Here is a 16,607-nt window from a genome sequence, read left to right as displayed (position 1 = left end):
AACTTTATTTAAAATGACAGAGGATATGCACATATGAAATATTGTTATCTATACTTTTGACAGCCGATGAAAGTTACAGAGCAATAAATTGACAGTATTTAGAAAGCACTTATCAAATATGGGTTCCTAACAAAATTTAACTGTTATCTGTTAAGAGTGTATCCAATTTAATTGCAACAAATTTATTTTTATGAAATTTATCAAGGAACAAAGAAACACATGAATATTCTAATGTGGTAAGGTTGAAATAATGATTTCTTTATGACATTAACTGTAAAAAGGGCATATCTTTACCCTATGTTTATTTAAAATTTTCATGTATATAAACAGACATAGCATTGCTGTTATAATTAACAGTATCTCAGAATATCCTGCTTTAGGTGATTAGCTGATAGAAGAATGCTAGCTATGTCAATAAGAAAAATATATACATATGAAAGAATACAGGAAATAATGATAAATTCACCCAATAAAAAGTACCAGTTTTAGCATACAATGACGCTACCAGCAGATACTTTTGTCAATTACTCTCCTGCTTCTCCCATTTTACGTAGAGCTAACAGCTTCTTGCCATCATCACATCTTTAATACATTTATCTTTTATACTGGAGAGAAAACAAATTTTGCTGTCTCTAAATTAGCTAACCATCCCACCTAATAAAAGAGTAATATGCAAATTAACCATCACTCTGCTATACCCACAAGCCACACCCACCAGCCAATCAGAGCAAGTATGCAAATTAACCCCAACAAAGATGGCTGCCACCAGAGAGCAGGAAGGAGAGTTGGGTTTCCCCACCAATGGAGGAAGCAAAGCTTTCCACACACTCTGGCCTCCATTCCAGGCTACAAATTTTCAATTATAGAAGGTAACCAAATTCAAACAGAAATGGCAGCAGCCACAAAGCAAGCAGGAGGCTTGGCTTCTCTCCAGGATACAAAGTTTCAATTGTAGAAGGTAAATAAATTCCAAATACCAGGGCCTCTGCTTGGGTTCTAGGGGGCATGGCCAGCTTGCAAACCATCACAGGCCCCTTACCCAGGCCACCCCACACCCCAAGAGAACCCTCACCCTGATGTGGGACACCCTTCAGGGCAAACCAACTGGCCCCCACCCATGCACCAGGCCTCTATTCTATCTAGTAAAAGAGTAATATGCAGATTGACCATCACTCCAACACACAATATGGCTGCTCCTATGTGGTCAAAGATCCTGCCCCCATGTGGACACATGATGGCCAACACAAGATGGCCAGCAGGGGAAGGCAGTTGGGAGCAATCAAGCCAGCAGGGGAGAGCAGTTAAGGGTGACCAAGTCTGCAGAGGAGGGAAGTTGGGGGCAAATAGGCTGTCAGGGGAGCAGTTAGACATCAATCAGACTGGCATGGGAGTGGTTACGGGGTAATTAGGCTGGCAGGCAGAAGTGATTCAGAGTAATCAGTAAGGCAGGCATGTGAGCAGTTGGGAGCCAGTGGTCCTGGATTGTGAGAGGGATCCCAGATTGGAGAGGGTGCAGCTGGGCTGACAGATCTCACACACACACACACACACACACACACACACACACCTTGCCTGTGCACGAATTTTGTGCACCAGGCCTCTAGTTAGGTATAAAATGAAATGTTTAAATGCTATAAACATTTAAGCTTACAACCACAAAGATGAAGCCAACTGGTTATTTAAAGAAAAAGAAAAACCTTATGCATCCTGATGAAGATCTAAGTTTACCTTTAAAAAAGGGGGGCCGAAACCGATTTGGCTTAGTGGATAGAGCGTCAGCCTGCAGACTGAGGGGTCCCAAGTTCGATTCCAGTCAAGGGCATGTACCTTGGTTGCGGACACATCCCCAGTAGGGGGTGTCCAAGAGGCAGCTGATCAATGAATGTTTCATTGACGTTTCTAACTCTCTATCCCTCTCTCTTCCTCTCTGTAAAAGAATCAATAAAATATATTTTAAAAAAAAGGGGGGGAGGGAAAGTTATATATTTTTTCTCATTCTATCTAGAAATTTCTTCCAAGAAGAGGGATTAGAAGACAACAAAGCCTCGGAAGAGGGGTAGGGGAAATGCCAGTGGTTAATGTGGCAAGTCTGGAAAAGGGAAGAAAATAAAATAAAAGCATTTTGGTGTATGTAAAGTCACTGTGACAATTTGATTAGGTTAAAAAATCAAAATGCCAACATTTTTTTTTTTTTAGTTGCTACATGTTTAGTAAACTTCATTAGAAAAATGTTAAGTAGAAGAATAAACCATACTATATTTTCATTGCCATTTATAACATAAGTGCTGCCCATGCATTATGAATTTGGGGACACTGATATCTTGATAATACTCTTCATGGAGTTGCACATACTTTAAAGACAATCAGTTTGGAGCCTAAAGAGATTATTCAGTTATTAAAGTTCAATGAAGTACTATAAGGTGATATTAACTCCAAATATACAAATTATGTTAACTAGACTGTGATAATTAAATATGATGGTTAATTTGATTCAGAAAGATACTTATTTTCTTACTTGAAAATTTCTTTGAAGTAGTTTGGGATGCTGTCTTAAATATTATTTTATTTATTCAGCAATGTTATTTATTGCCAATTTAAAAGATGACTCTAACTTCATAATTGAAATTGATTTAAGTGACATTTTAATAGTAATCCAATATATGGCAAACGTGGCTGTAATTTTTAAGTTATATTTTTATGTACTTGTAGAGTAGGAGCTAAGGCCTTATTTTCCCATAGAGTATAATATTTCAGAAAATTATAAATAGCACATATACAATGATATAAATAGCATATGCACATATGGAAAAGCATTTCATTAAAATATCAGAAAATATTGCCTTGGCATGAAAACAGACATGTAGATCAATGAAACAAAACAGCAAAATAGAGAGCCCAGAAATAAAGCCATACATACATGGTCAATTAATATTTGACAAAGGAGGTAAGAACATACAGTAGAGTAAATACAGTTGGGTTTGGGAAAATAGGACAGATACATGCATTAAAAAAAGAAGAAGAAAGAAAAAGAAACAAGACCACCTTCTTACACCATGTAAAATAAATAAACTCAAAATGAATTAAAGATTTAAGTATAAGACTCCATACCATAAAAATCCTAGAAGAAAACAGAGAGAGTAAAATCTCAGACATTTCTCATAGCAGTATTTTTTCTGATATATCACCCCAGGCTAGGGAAACAAAAGTAAAAATTAACAAATCAAGCTAAAAAGTTTTTTGCACAGCAAAGGAAACCATCAACAAAATGAAAAGACAACCCACTAAATGTGAAAATATATTCACCAATGATACATATGATGAGGGGTTAATATCCAAAATTTATAAAGAACTCATACAACTCAACACCAAAAAAAGAAACAATCCAACTTAAAATGGGTAAGGACCTAAATAGACACTTCTCCAGAGAGGGCATACAGATGGCAAATATATATATGAAAAGATGCTCAAAGTCACTAATCATCAGAGAAATGCAATTTTTTTGTCACCTCACACCTGTCAGTATGACTATCATCAATAAATCAAAAAACAAGCCAAAATCGGTTTGGCTCAATGAATAGAGCGTTGGCCTGCAGACTGAAAGGTCCCAGGTTCGATTCCGGTCAAGGGCATGTACCTTGGTTGCGGGCACATCTCCAGTAGGGGGTGTGCAAGAGGCAGCTGATCGATGATTCTCTTTCATCGATGTTTCTAACTATCTTCCTCTCTGTAAAAAATCAATAAAATATATTTTTTTTTAAAAAGTGTTGGAGAGAATATAAAGAAAAGGGAACCCTTTTGCACTATTTATGGGAGTACAAATTGGTACAGCCACTGTGGAAAACAGTATGGGGATTCCTCCAAAAATTAAAAATGGAACTGCCTTATCCCAGCAATTCCACTTCTGGGTATATATTCAAAGGAATCCAAAACTCTAATTTGAAAAAATATATGCACGCCAATGTTCATTGCAACATTATTTACCATAGCCAAGCTATGGAAGCAAGCCAGGTGCTCATCAGTATATTACTAGATAAAAAGCTGTGGTACATTCAGACAATGTTCATTAAAAAGATAGATATTGCCCTCACTGGTTTGGCTCAGTGGATGGAGGGAACATTGGCCTAGGGACTGAAGGGTCCCGGGTTCAATACCAGTCAAGAGCATGTACCTTGGTTGTGGGCACATCCCCAGGAGTGGGTAGGCAGGAGGCAGCTAATCAATGTTTCTCTCTCATAGATGTTTCTAACTCTCTATCCCTCTCCCTTCCTCTCTGTAAAACATCAATTTGTTTAAAAGATAGAAATCTTACAATTTGAGGCAGCATGAATGAACCTAGAGATTATGATAAGTGAAATAACTCAGTCATAGAAAAACAAATACCACATGATTTTACTTACTAGTATATGTGGAATCCAAAGAATATAAATGAAGGAACAAAACAGAAATGGAATCATAGATACAGAGAACAGACTGATGGTTGCCAGAGGAAACGGGGTTTGGGGGATCGGGTGCAAAGGTAACGGGATTGAGAAGTACAGATTAAAAATTACAAAATAGTCATAGGAATAGAAGTACAGAATAGGAAATATAACCATTAATATTATAATAAATATGCATAGTGCCTGTTGGTTACTGGAAATATTAGGGGAAATGCTTTGTAAAGTATATGATTGGCTAACCACTATGCTATACAACTAACTAAACCTAACACAAAATAATATTGACCATAAACTGTAAAAGACTATTTTTCAAAAATAAAAAATAAAGAAAAGAAAATATCTCCTTTACACGTAAATATGACAAACTTAAAAGAAGACATAGTTGTTGTAAATTACATTTGTTTGGCCTAATAAATTGGAGAGGTGGGCTCAAATGTTATCTTTTCCTGGAGGAGAACTTGAATACTACTTAACAAGAGAACTTAATGATGAAGAAAAATTTGCACTAAATTATTTTTGGTGTTCCATTTTAATGTTTGCCAATTTATATGACATCAGAAATTGCTTTAACATTCTACATGCTGGGGAAACAATTTCAACTATATAAGATAAAAATAATTCCTTTTGAAATATCTCTTAAGCACTTTGGTAGGGAAGCATTCATTGGAAATTATTCTATGAGAACTGAAAGGCATTTCTGAATAAATACTGAATTTGCTTAAGGATTTGAAGCAAAATTCACACTTAAAGAACGGATTGTGGGCTGCAGATGTATTCTGGTTAACCATTTAGAATTAGCAGTTTGATGAACTGTCAGATCAGATGGATGCTGATGAATTTATTCATGTTGAGGAAGTCCTAGGAGATAAGCACCTGCTTCTGATCTTCAGAATTTGATTACCCTGAGAGAGAAGAGACATGCCTCTACCAAATTTCTGGCATTAAAAAAAAAAAATCAGACTGTGTGGCAGTGAAACTGGAAGATAGCTGTCTAAATTTCTGAAATTCTGACTCAAAGACGTTTTTATTGTGGATGTCATATGTGGAAGGACATGATTATAAAATTGCTGATTATAAAATATTTTCTAAGATTCCTGTCATTTGGATCCATCAATCCACTTGAGAGTATTGTATTCTTTTCTGGGATTAATTTTGATGCATGCAAAACAACCTTCTGTGGAGTATTTTCACACGTTAGAAAGATGTCCCAAAAAGTGGTCTTTATTAAGGACTTTGTCCATGAGTGATATGTATTTTAATCGGCTTTGCATCTTATTTAGCATAATTCTAAAAATAAGATTCTATTTACTTTTTTTAAAGGTGCCAATGGTACATAAAGGCAAAAATGAAGTCAGAAGAGAAGAGAAGAAACCACTTACAGAATGGGGACCGTAAGTAGTGAAGTGCCTCTTCTCCATTGTTTTCTGTTCAAAAGTTCCTTGTGAACTTGGATCAGTGAGTTAAGAAAGCCAAAAAGCCTACTTTCAGCCTTTCATCTGGCTTCCAGGCTTGTTGGTGAAAAGTGCACCTGCTTCTCATTAAATGACATTGCTTTGTTCCCACTTCTGCTTGCTGAAAAGCGCAACAGACCGAATATGTCAAAAATGCAAAATGGCTGATTGTACCTACTCTTTACCCCTCACCATGTCTTCAGCATGTGAGTTGGTTTTATTTAGTGGGGCCTTCGCCACAGAAACATTATGGAATCCTTATTCCTTCTTACAGGAACTGTCATTTAAACACATAACAGATCAATTTTCAGTTCATTAACACTAACAAAGAAAATCAGCTCCTTAACTCTAAGAATATGTATGAAATCCTTGAGCTGATTGCAAGGTCATGGCCATGTGAAGGATCTCTTCCCAAGCACGCTGTAATTGCCACCATAGTTAGTTTCCTGATTACCAACCTGTCCTCCTCAACACTCACCTTCACCTCCCCCTCAACCACTTTGTCTGGACAGCTCCTCTGCAGCGAGAGGCTGGATTAACAAGAAATGGATATTTTCCAATTAGCCACAGAGTAGAGATGATATGTGAGGTGAGCTGTTTAACTATTTAAACTCATCCTCTACTTCAGATTTAGCCAAATGAGTAAGGGACTTTTAAAACTCTATCACCATCCTGGGGAGGGAAAGGATTTAAGAGAGGAATTTACAAACTAGAGAGATGATTTAGGGCTATTTTTAAGGCTCACGTGATTTCTCAAAGGGTGGTCTCGGGACTGTCTGCATGAGAATATTCCACTCTCACTCCCCAGAGGTCTGATTCAGAAGAGCCGGGGGAGGGCCAACATATCTGCATTTCCAGCAAGCTCTCCAGGTTGTTCTTGTGAACAGTAAGTTTGAGGCTGCACTGGGAGGAAAGGGGGAGCTGAGACAGCCTATACCAGGCATGGAATGAGCTGGAAACAGATGCAGAAACATGGATCCAAACACCTGGACAGATAACTTATGCTGAGCAACCTTAAGATTCACTGTGGGGCATTTAGAACTGAAATGCAGAAGAAAGAGATGCTCCTGAGGTATTTAGTATCTGTTTTCCAACTAACAGTGTAGCATAAACTAAAACAGATGGCCCACTGAGAAGCAATGAAAATAACCTGAGGCAGCCAAGGAGATAGAAGAAAGATAAACTGATGTTTCAAAACACTGGGATAAGTTAAATGAGTAACCAGACAGTCAAAATTAGAACTAAGTTGGGTTTTTTCCTATAACACATATATTATATTTACAAGGTGGGGGGAAAATGATGTTAACTAACCAATGTATTCCTTAGAAATGTGTATCACCTTAAATAATTAAATGGTTGAATTGTTAAAATCAGTTCCTAAGTAATATCTTTTTTTATCTGTGCCCAAAATAATGTTATCAGTTACCAGTAGATACTAGTAGTAGCCACTGAATTTGAGTTTATGGTATGCAAACTGAAATTACTCAAATGTCATATAGAATATAAATAAGAGATACAAATTATCCGTTCTCCTTTCCTCCAATCTAAACTTTAGGAAATCAAGAAAGGCATAGCATTTCAGAATAATGTCAGGTCTTAGTACATCTAGAAATATGCTTCACTAGTGCCATTTTGGGAAGTACTATTCTCATGGATACATATCTAGTACCAGTATACAGCTGGCAAAAATAATAAAAGAAGGCAGCAAGCATAGAAGAACTCATGAAGTAAAATTATTGCTGATAATGTGCATTTTATTATGTATTTTCTAACCTCACTAAACTCACTGTATTATCTTTTGTTTGCTTGCTTTTGAGATTTTTCTTGAAAGAGCATGTTTCTAGGGTGACCTAGACAATACTTAACTTAGTTTGTGTGTGGCTTTCAAAAATCTAAGAAACCACAAAACTAAATGCAAATTTGTATTGATCTTTTAATCCCCACTAATTTGTATTCATAATTATGTCTATGCCAAGGCTAAAAGATATAATATTACCTATAAAACCATACCTAAAATATTTGGGAATATACAAAAATGTATAAGAAATGATCTCCTGATCTCCAGAAGCTAGAAATCTAACGTAGAAAGCACAAACCCATGAGCAAAAGAGAGGAATTACCACAGGCAGTCTGTGACTTCAGATGCTGAGGAAGTTGCAAATGATGTGCAACTGTGCATTCAGGTGTCCCAGCCACCCCTGTCTTACTGCCCATGGCAGTGAGCATCCACCCCCACCAGAGGAAGAGTAGCAGTTACACAGCCAACCACCAGACTTGTGCCTTTCTCTCCTACCCTCCCCTTCAGAATAGGCAGGGGTCCTTCTCAGGACCCTGTGTATCCTGCCATCGGGAAAGAACCACTATTGGTTGTTGTCTTCTGACACTGTGCCTCGGGTCTATTCTTACTGCCTAAGAGTTTCTGGAAGGGGAGAGACCACAGGACTGGGTCATAAGTTCAGGAAAACCTAGTGCCTTAGAGGACAAGGGGCCCAGGATGGACATTAACAGGCTTGCCTGCTTGTTGGGGGGGGGGGGGGGGAGAGGATGAGAAGTGAATGGGGGAAGGTCCGTGCCTCATTTCCCCCATGCCCTGAGCCAGATCAGATGTGAAATGTATGGGCTGTCAGTGGGCAAGTGAGCAGATTAAACTTTTTACAGAAATATAATAAAAATGTCTTTTCTGGAACCAGTCAGCTCACTTTCCATTAAACGTTAACAGGAAATAAAATTTTATTCCAAGTACTCAAAGCTTTAATGGAGTGGAGGCATGGGGGGGGGGGGGGGGGGGAAGAGTGGCAGAAAGAGAAAAAAGAATTGCATTTAAGTAATTAACAAGAATGACTACTTAAATAAGTGACACCTTATTTTAAATAGTCACAAGATATGTAAGTACTTTTTTAAAAAAAAAACTCTTATGCTAAATCAGTTTTTTTATTTTATTGCAGTACGCTTTCCAGGAATTAAAACTTACATAGATCCAGATACCTATGAAGACCCATCCCTAGCAGTCCATGAATTTGCAAAGGAGATTGATCCCTCAAGAATTCGCATTGAGAGAGTCATTGGGGCAGGTAAACATAAAATCTATGCTTTTGAAGATATATGGCTTAATGGCTTAACTGGTTTATCAATTAATATTTTAAACCTTATAGTCTTAGTCATAAAAAAAAGTTAAGAAATGAAAAGTAATTTTTTTAAATATCTTAAATGTCTTAATTCAGTTTCCAAACAATGAGAAAATTCAGAAAGGTTACTTTAACATTCTATCGTCTTTTAGTATGGAGATAAATTATAATAAAACTAGAGTGATTCAGGAATTTATTTTTTAAAATGTAATTTCAGGAGTTTGTCACAGGTTATTATTGATTTACTAAAACCTCAACATCTATAGACATATACTATAATTAGTATTAATATTGATGATATTGCAGCTCTGCAAGATCCAAAAGTGTTCTGAGAATCATTGCGGATAAAATTTGTTTTATAGTTTTATATCATTTTCATATCAGTAATTTTGCCTAAGTAGACCATTCAAACATTCAGAACACTATACTGTTCACCTATTCTGGATAAATACAAATACATTTTGAATCAGCTTTCAAGAATTTATTCTGTACATTACTTACGGCAGAGGCTAAGCCAAGTGTAACAAAGAAAATCCACTCCTCTTTGAAGTTTCTGATTCAACGCGAGTAATCCATGGGGCCCAGGAAATCTCATTCAGATTTTGAAAGAGAAAAAGGGAGTTCCTTCTACTCTTTGATCTGCCTTCCCCTAGTGTCATCCTCCTCACCAGCCATCCCTCTGCCAGCCTGTGAGAAAAAGGAAACAGTTGTCTCTTTGGCTGTATCTTTAAGGCAATTACCCACAAATTTAAAAATTCACTCTCAATCGTTCAAAACCAGTAACATGGACACACTTACATGCAAGATAATTTGGAAATATAATCTGTGACCAGGCAGCCATGCATGCAGCTAAAAGACGGAGAGGACATAAATTCCTAAATAGGGAAGAAAAACTGGATCCTGAAGGAAGATATTGGTCTCCTCTAGAAATGCAGGATATACGTACAATCCTTTGGACAGAGCAGAACATAGCAGCACATGACTATACAAAAGCAAAAAAAAAACACACACACAAAAAAAACTGATTATTCCTTGTCCCTTTCAAAGCTTTTCTTTGCATGATTTTTGGAAAGACCAGCTAAATAATTAGTGGGGGGCTAGTGCAAAATGAAAACGTAGAGTCCCTTGTTAAAGAGTGATTACAGGCTTTTTAGGTAGCAACAACAGAGCATTAAGCAAGTGGCAGTGCCCGGTAAAGAGTCCCTTTTACAATTTGATTCCCTGTGCTCAGTGGATCATCTCATCTCCTGCATGGCCAGGTCTCTCTCCCTCTAAAAGCTGACACAGGGGTCCTATACGTTTAATCCTCATGCTCACAGCCAGAAAGAGGCTGTCATATCAGGAAGATTAAGAAGCTGGAATGCAACCAGAATCTCTATCCACTACTACTGAACATAAAGAACATCAATAGGCACTAAAGACTTAATTGAAAAGAGTGATTGCATTACATTCATTTAGTGTGAGGGGCTGTTTTCTTAAGCAGCAGAGGAAGAGAGAAGAAGGGAAGTCGAGTGATTCCATCATGCCCGGCCTTTGGCTCTCCCGCTCTGGCCTGTTCTTTAACACTGCGGTATCCCACTCTCACCCCCAGCAGAGCCTTTTTTCTCTGAGCCCTCGGTGCAGAAATTAAACACCGCTGTCTGAAATCATATTAAAAGATAAAATCAAATAGCTAAAGTGTAAACAAACTAATTTTTTCTTAAGGTTCAGGCTTTTTCCAGATAAAATATAAATTTTGCCTGTAAAATGTGTAACAGACACTGCCAAAGTAAACAATAGCTATTAATGGTCTGTTTTAATATCACGTTGCTCTGATTTGCCAAAGACAATATCTAAACCATGTAGTCAATCCTATACATCAGTGTCTCCTTTTATATTTATCTGTGACTGTTTCAACTTTCAAATAACATGGTAAGCGTCGTTTTACTGTGCCTCTTCAAGAAAATCATAAAAACAATAATTTTTTATAAGACAAAGTTGTTATAACTTTCCTCTCTGTGCTCCTGACCAGTACTGCTCTGTTCATTAAATTCATTAGGTCACCCTGGCCAGGTGGCTCAGGTGGTTGGAGCATTAAAGGTTGCAGGTTCAATCCCCTGTCAGGGCACATACTCAGGTTGCAGGTTCAATCTCTTGTCAGGGTCCATATGGGAGGCAACTAGTGAATGTTTCTCTCACACATCAATCCCTCTCTCTCTCTCTCTCTCTCTCTCTCTCTCTCTCTCTCTCTCTCTCTTTCTCTCTCTCTCTCTCTCTCTCAAAAGAAAAAAAAATTTAAAGTCAATAAAACCATATTATATCCTCAGGTGAGGGTTAAAAAAATTTTTTTTTCATTCATTATGAGGTCATGTTCCTAAAACTCTAATTGTATGTGGCAACAACCTCATGAACGTGTGGACTTTTCTTACTGAAGCAATGTGGGAAAACATTGTGTAGTCAAATTAAAGAAGAATTAATATAGTTACACAACATCTATGACATAATTGCACAACTGGGTATTTGCCCATATTTTTACTGCAAATACTTTATTTAGGTTGTCTCAGATCCTTTATTCTCCCCCCCACCCCCCACCTATTTGATTGTCTTTTCAGACTCTATTTCAACATCATCTGTGTGTATTAGGTATTCCCCTTTAAAGAGTAAATTGAAGGACACAAGTAGGAGAATAGGTGGACAGAAGTGGGATAGAGTCAATGAGACAGGAGAAACAAGCAAGATTTCAGGTCTTAATAATTGTTCGGTGAAAGACACTCTGTTCTGATAAAGGCATTGAGAGTAGCAGGGGATTCACAATTCATTGCTGAGGAAAGGTCTGCAAGACCTGCATGATTTTTAACAAAGAAATCAGTTAGACTATTTTTCCAGGTTTCTAGTTGGGAGACACAATGTATGATTACTAAATATTCCTTAAGTGAGTTATTAAAAATTAACCCTAAAGTAACCACATTAAAATTTTAAGAAAGGAAACAGTGTGGAAAATTATATCACACCTAACCAATGATACTTCTTAACATGTCTTATTAGTTAGCTAAAGTCTATTTATAAAAGGTACCTATGCTACAGAGTTTTTTCATATTGAGTCATTATGCTCATCAAAGACATATATATTCAATCTGTCTTTCACACACAATCTCTGTCCCAAAGGTTTTCAATTTTATAACCATCCAGATATGCAATAAATTCTTGGAAAATTTAATTTGTCCTATGTCTAGCTATACACATATGTATTCTCAAAATTTCTTGTCTTTCACTATGAAGTTTACTGTTGTTTGTTTTTTTTTAATGAGTTTTCTAGGACACTTTTTCTTTTTTGTATATCACTATTGTATTTAATAGTGGCAGCTTATCTTTGTTCATCAGTACAGGCCTGAATTCCATGAAAATGCGCATTTCCATTTAAATGAAGTGAGCAGCTCTGTTGCATAGGAGACTATCCAGATCATCTATCGCCTTTGACTTTTTGCATCATAAAAGGAGATACTGTGACCAGAGGACTATAAAACAGAAATTCCCAGGCTAAAAGAGCCAAGTCAGATGAGGGTAGAATTATTATTTTACACATATCTTGAGATAATGGAGAAAACTGGTAAACTGAATTTTAATCACAGGCTAGAAAAGATCATTGAAAGGCTACCCCTTTTTCAGGGCAGTACTGAAACTAAACCATTATAAGAAAAACTTGCCTAGCAGAGTATGATTTTTAAACATTATTCCACTGAAAAAGTCATTTCTGTGTCTCTAAGCCCATAGGGCATTCTTCTTATTTTTTACCTTCCCGCTTTCCCTAGTATCAATGGAAATGCATAAAATCTCCTCTTCATTCATTCTGTTCCTTTATCTATACGAAACTCATTATTGCCTCTACTATCAGCCTTATCTTCTCATGGCTTAGTGTCACCGTATTTTTTTCTTTTTCTGGAATAGCCTCGGAAGTTTTAACTACTAGTTTTTCAACAGTCATTTGCAGGTAAAAGAAAATCAAAAGGACAACAAAAAGGATATAATAAAAGTGAGTGTCAAACCGGTGATTTATTCAGCCTAAAGTTTGGTTCTGTTATTGCCATCTTGTTTGAGGTCATAGTTGCCCTTCATGGTATAGAAGGCAAAATGCTTACTTTATGTACCTCTCCTTTTTCCCCTGTCATTCCCTAGCCAGCCTCTTATCTCTGCTCTAGAATCTATTATTTTTAAGGTTTTTTTAAAACTCTTTTATTCTCTTTATTATTTTTTTCCTCTTCTATAGCTATATGATATTTTCTTACAGCATGACAATAGGAAATGTAGACAGGATTCCAGATGTAGTTTCACAATTTTCTTATAAGAAGAAAAACGTGTCTATATGCCGTTTCCTCTATATTTAGATGAGATGCTAATTTTGTCCTTGTCCAGCAATTTAAAGGATATATAGTAGAGGCCAGATTAATTTTCTTTTCTATTCTTGATAACTCCTATGTCCAATTAGTAGACTGAAAATAGGATCAACAACAGATTCTGGCATGATCTTTGTCTCTTTTACCCAAGAATTTCATATGTTTCTAAATTAAATGATGTAATGAAAGATGAGCTTTATCCATTTTCCACGGACATTATGATATGAATTAAAAAGATAGACTGAAACCAGACAGACCCCGCTTGTATCACAATTATGGTACTAATTCACTCTCTGACCTTCATAAATTTAGTAATCTTTTAGAAATTTGGTTTTCTCACTTTATAATAAATTCATAATGATAATAGCTGTCTTTCAAGATTAATGTAAGAATTGGTGATGACACATATTAATGAGTAACTTGAGAATGATATTTATGTTTTTCAGTTAGTTTAAAATTACTAATTAAAAATGAAGTTTCAATTTTGTCAGTAATACTTATTTAATAAATAAACATGTAAATAAATAAAGATATAGTTATCAACAAAAAACCTAATATGGAATGTAAATTAAAGTACAACAAAGTTAAATTAATATGAAATCAAATGCATAATATTGGGTCGGCAGCTAAGTAATTGCGGATTTTTTAAAGAAAATCAAAGACAATTTTTTCATGGAACTAAATAACTTTATTCTGTAATGTATTGCCCATTTTGATCAATGACCTTTTGCCATCTTTCAGGCAGCATCATAATCCCATGTTCAAAAAACTTCTGGTTTTTATTAGCAAAAAACTGAATCAGGTACGATTTGACATCATCATCATTATTGAAATTTTTACCATTCAAGGAGTTTTGTAAAGATCGAAACAAAAAGTAATCAGATGGTGCAAGGTCAGGACTATATGGTGGATGTGGCAAAACATCCCAACCAAGCTCCATTAATTTTTGCCGAGTGACCAAAGATGTGTGTGGCCTTGCATTGTCATGATGGAATACAACACCTTTTCGATTTGTCAATTCGGGCCGCTTTTCTTCAACTGCATTGTTTAATTTCGTTAGTTGTTCAATGTAGACATCAGAATTGATCGTTCGGTTGGGTGGTAAGAGTTCAAAGTAGACAATTCCTTTGTAATCCCACCAAACTGATAACAAAACCTTCTTTTGATGAATATCAGCTTTTGATGTTGTTTGAGTTGGTTCACCTGGCCTGCTCCACGATCTTTTCCGCTTGATATTGTTGTAAACAACCCATTTTTCATTGCCAGTTATCAGTCGTTTTAAAAATGGATCATTTTCATTATGTTTCTTTAGCAAATCGCAGCTGCGAATACGTTGCGTTAACTGTGATTCTTTCAGTTCGTGAGGAACCCATGTATCGAGTTTTTGAACATAGCCAAGTTGTTTTAAGTGATTTTCAATGCATGTATGTGATACATGAAGCTTCTCTGCAATCTCACGTGTTGTACTGTGACAGTCCAAATTGATTATTGCTTTGATTAGGGTGCCATCAACTTCAACTGGACGACCAGAGCGTTTTTCATCTTTGAGTGAAAAATCACCAGAACGAAATTTGGCAAACCAATTTTGACACTGCTATTCTTTTAAGGCTTCGTCACCATAAACAGCACATAACTTTTTATGAGCTTGCGATGCGTTTTTCCCTTTGCGGAAATAAAAAAGCAAAATATGACGAAAATGTTCCTTTTGATTTTCCATTTTTCAACGAACGCCAAACGAAAACTACAAAACAGATCAAAAAACTTTTTTTACTGATTAACAGCTGAATAGCCAACTATCAAATAACAAAATGTGTTTTACATTTGTACTACGTCTGCAAACCTAAAAATTCAACTGAAGCCATATATGTGTGGAACCCGCAATTACATAGTTGCCGACCCAATATATACAAAATAAAAATAAGCTAGAAGAACAAATTTATAATGGACAGGTATGAATTATAGTAGTTGTAATGCTTTCTATCAATAATTTGCTTAATAAACTCAAATGTTAGAACTTATTATATACCTTGCATCTACATAGTGAAATATAGAACCTTTCAAAGATTACATTGAGAATTTCTTTTGTACTAGAGGCCTGGTACACAAAGTCGTGCATGGATGGGGTCCAGCCAACCCATCTCAATTGGGTTGGGGGAGTCGATCCAGGGTGGGGTCCGCCAGGGGGAGGGGCTGAGGGTGGTTGTCTGGCCAGGAGCCCGCCCCCTAGTCAAATCTCCAGTGGAGGGGACAATTTGCATATTAGCCTTTTATTATATAGGATTGTTTGTTTAATAGGCAAGGTAATCTTGAAGAGTTCTCCTAATAACTTATAGAAATCATTAGTCTTTCAAAAATTTTTTCTTGGACAAAAATCATACACCTTTGAATGAGGACAGCAGGGGATGGGAGGGGGGTGTAGGGAGGGAATTAGGGCTGGGGACCGGGTGGAGGGGATCTATGGGGGGGGGGGAGGAGAAACAATTGTAATAATCTGAACAATAAAGATTTATTAAATTCATTTTTTTTTCCCTTTGGCCTTTTCTTCTAATTTATATATTGCCAAAATATTTGGTGGAATGAAGAAAACTTGACACTTACTGAAAAAAAAAAAAAAAAAAGTACTACAAGGAGTTAGGGGAAGACTGGATACAGCTTATTTAGAAAGAAAAAAATAATAATAATAATACATTCTCATAATAGCCCATAGGAGGGCAAAAAAAGACCCATATACCAACAGCAACAATTTCTATTCCTTACTTTATCATAGTATATTAGTTATCTCTTGCTACATAACAAATTACCCTAAAATTTTTAAACAGAAACATTAACTATCTCAGTTTCTGTGGGTCAGAAATTCAGACATGCTTCAACTCCTGCAGAGTTGCTCACAAGGTTGTAAACAAGGTATCAGCTAGGGCTGTGATCCCATCTGAAGGCTCAACTGGGCAAGGATCTACTTCCAAGCTCATTTATAAGGCTGCTGTCCTAATATAATCCCTTGAGCATTGTTGTACTGAGGCCTTAATTCTTCCCTGCCAGTTTGGTGGAAAACACTCATATTCTTATCCTGTAGACCTCTATAATATGGTAGCTTATTTCATTAAAGCCAGCAAGAATATCTGCTAGCAAGATTGAAATATAATCTGTTGAAACTAATCATGGAAGTGATGTCACATTGCCTTTGCCATGTTTATTGGCTATAAATGTAATATTAAAGCCAGA

The 16,607-nt window shown here is 36.4% G+C and overlaps 1 protein-coding gene across 2 annotated transcripts in view; it reads left to right on the top strand.

Moving 5' to 3' along the window:
• EPHA6 (EPH receptor A6) overlaps window positions 1-16,607 on the top strand; it is an 874,394-nt gene that overhangs the window by 582,158 nt on the left and 275,629 nt on the right. For both annotated transcript variants that reach the window (XM_036445896.2, XM_045584048.1), the window contains 2 exons: window positions 5,760-5,830; window positions 8,836-8,961. In XM_036445896.2, the coding sequence (XP_036301789.1) occupies window positions 5,760-5,830; window positions 8,836-8,961 (197 nt within the window). The remainder of the gene's footprint in view (window positions 1-5,759; window positions 5,831-8,835; window positions 8,962-16,607) is intronic.

This window comes from Pipistrellus kuhlii, unplaced genomic scaffold, assembly GCF_014108245.1.
Source record: "Pipistrellus kuhlii isolate mPipKuh1 unplaced genomic scaffold, mPipKuh1.p scaffold_m20_p_2, whole genome shotgun sequence".
Classification (NCBI taxonomy): domain Eukaryota; kingdom Metazoa; phylum Chordata; class Mammalia; order Chiroptera; family Vespertilionidae; genus Pipistrellus; species Pipistrellus kuhlii.
This window is presented reverse-complemented; position numbering and strand designations above follow the sequence as displayed.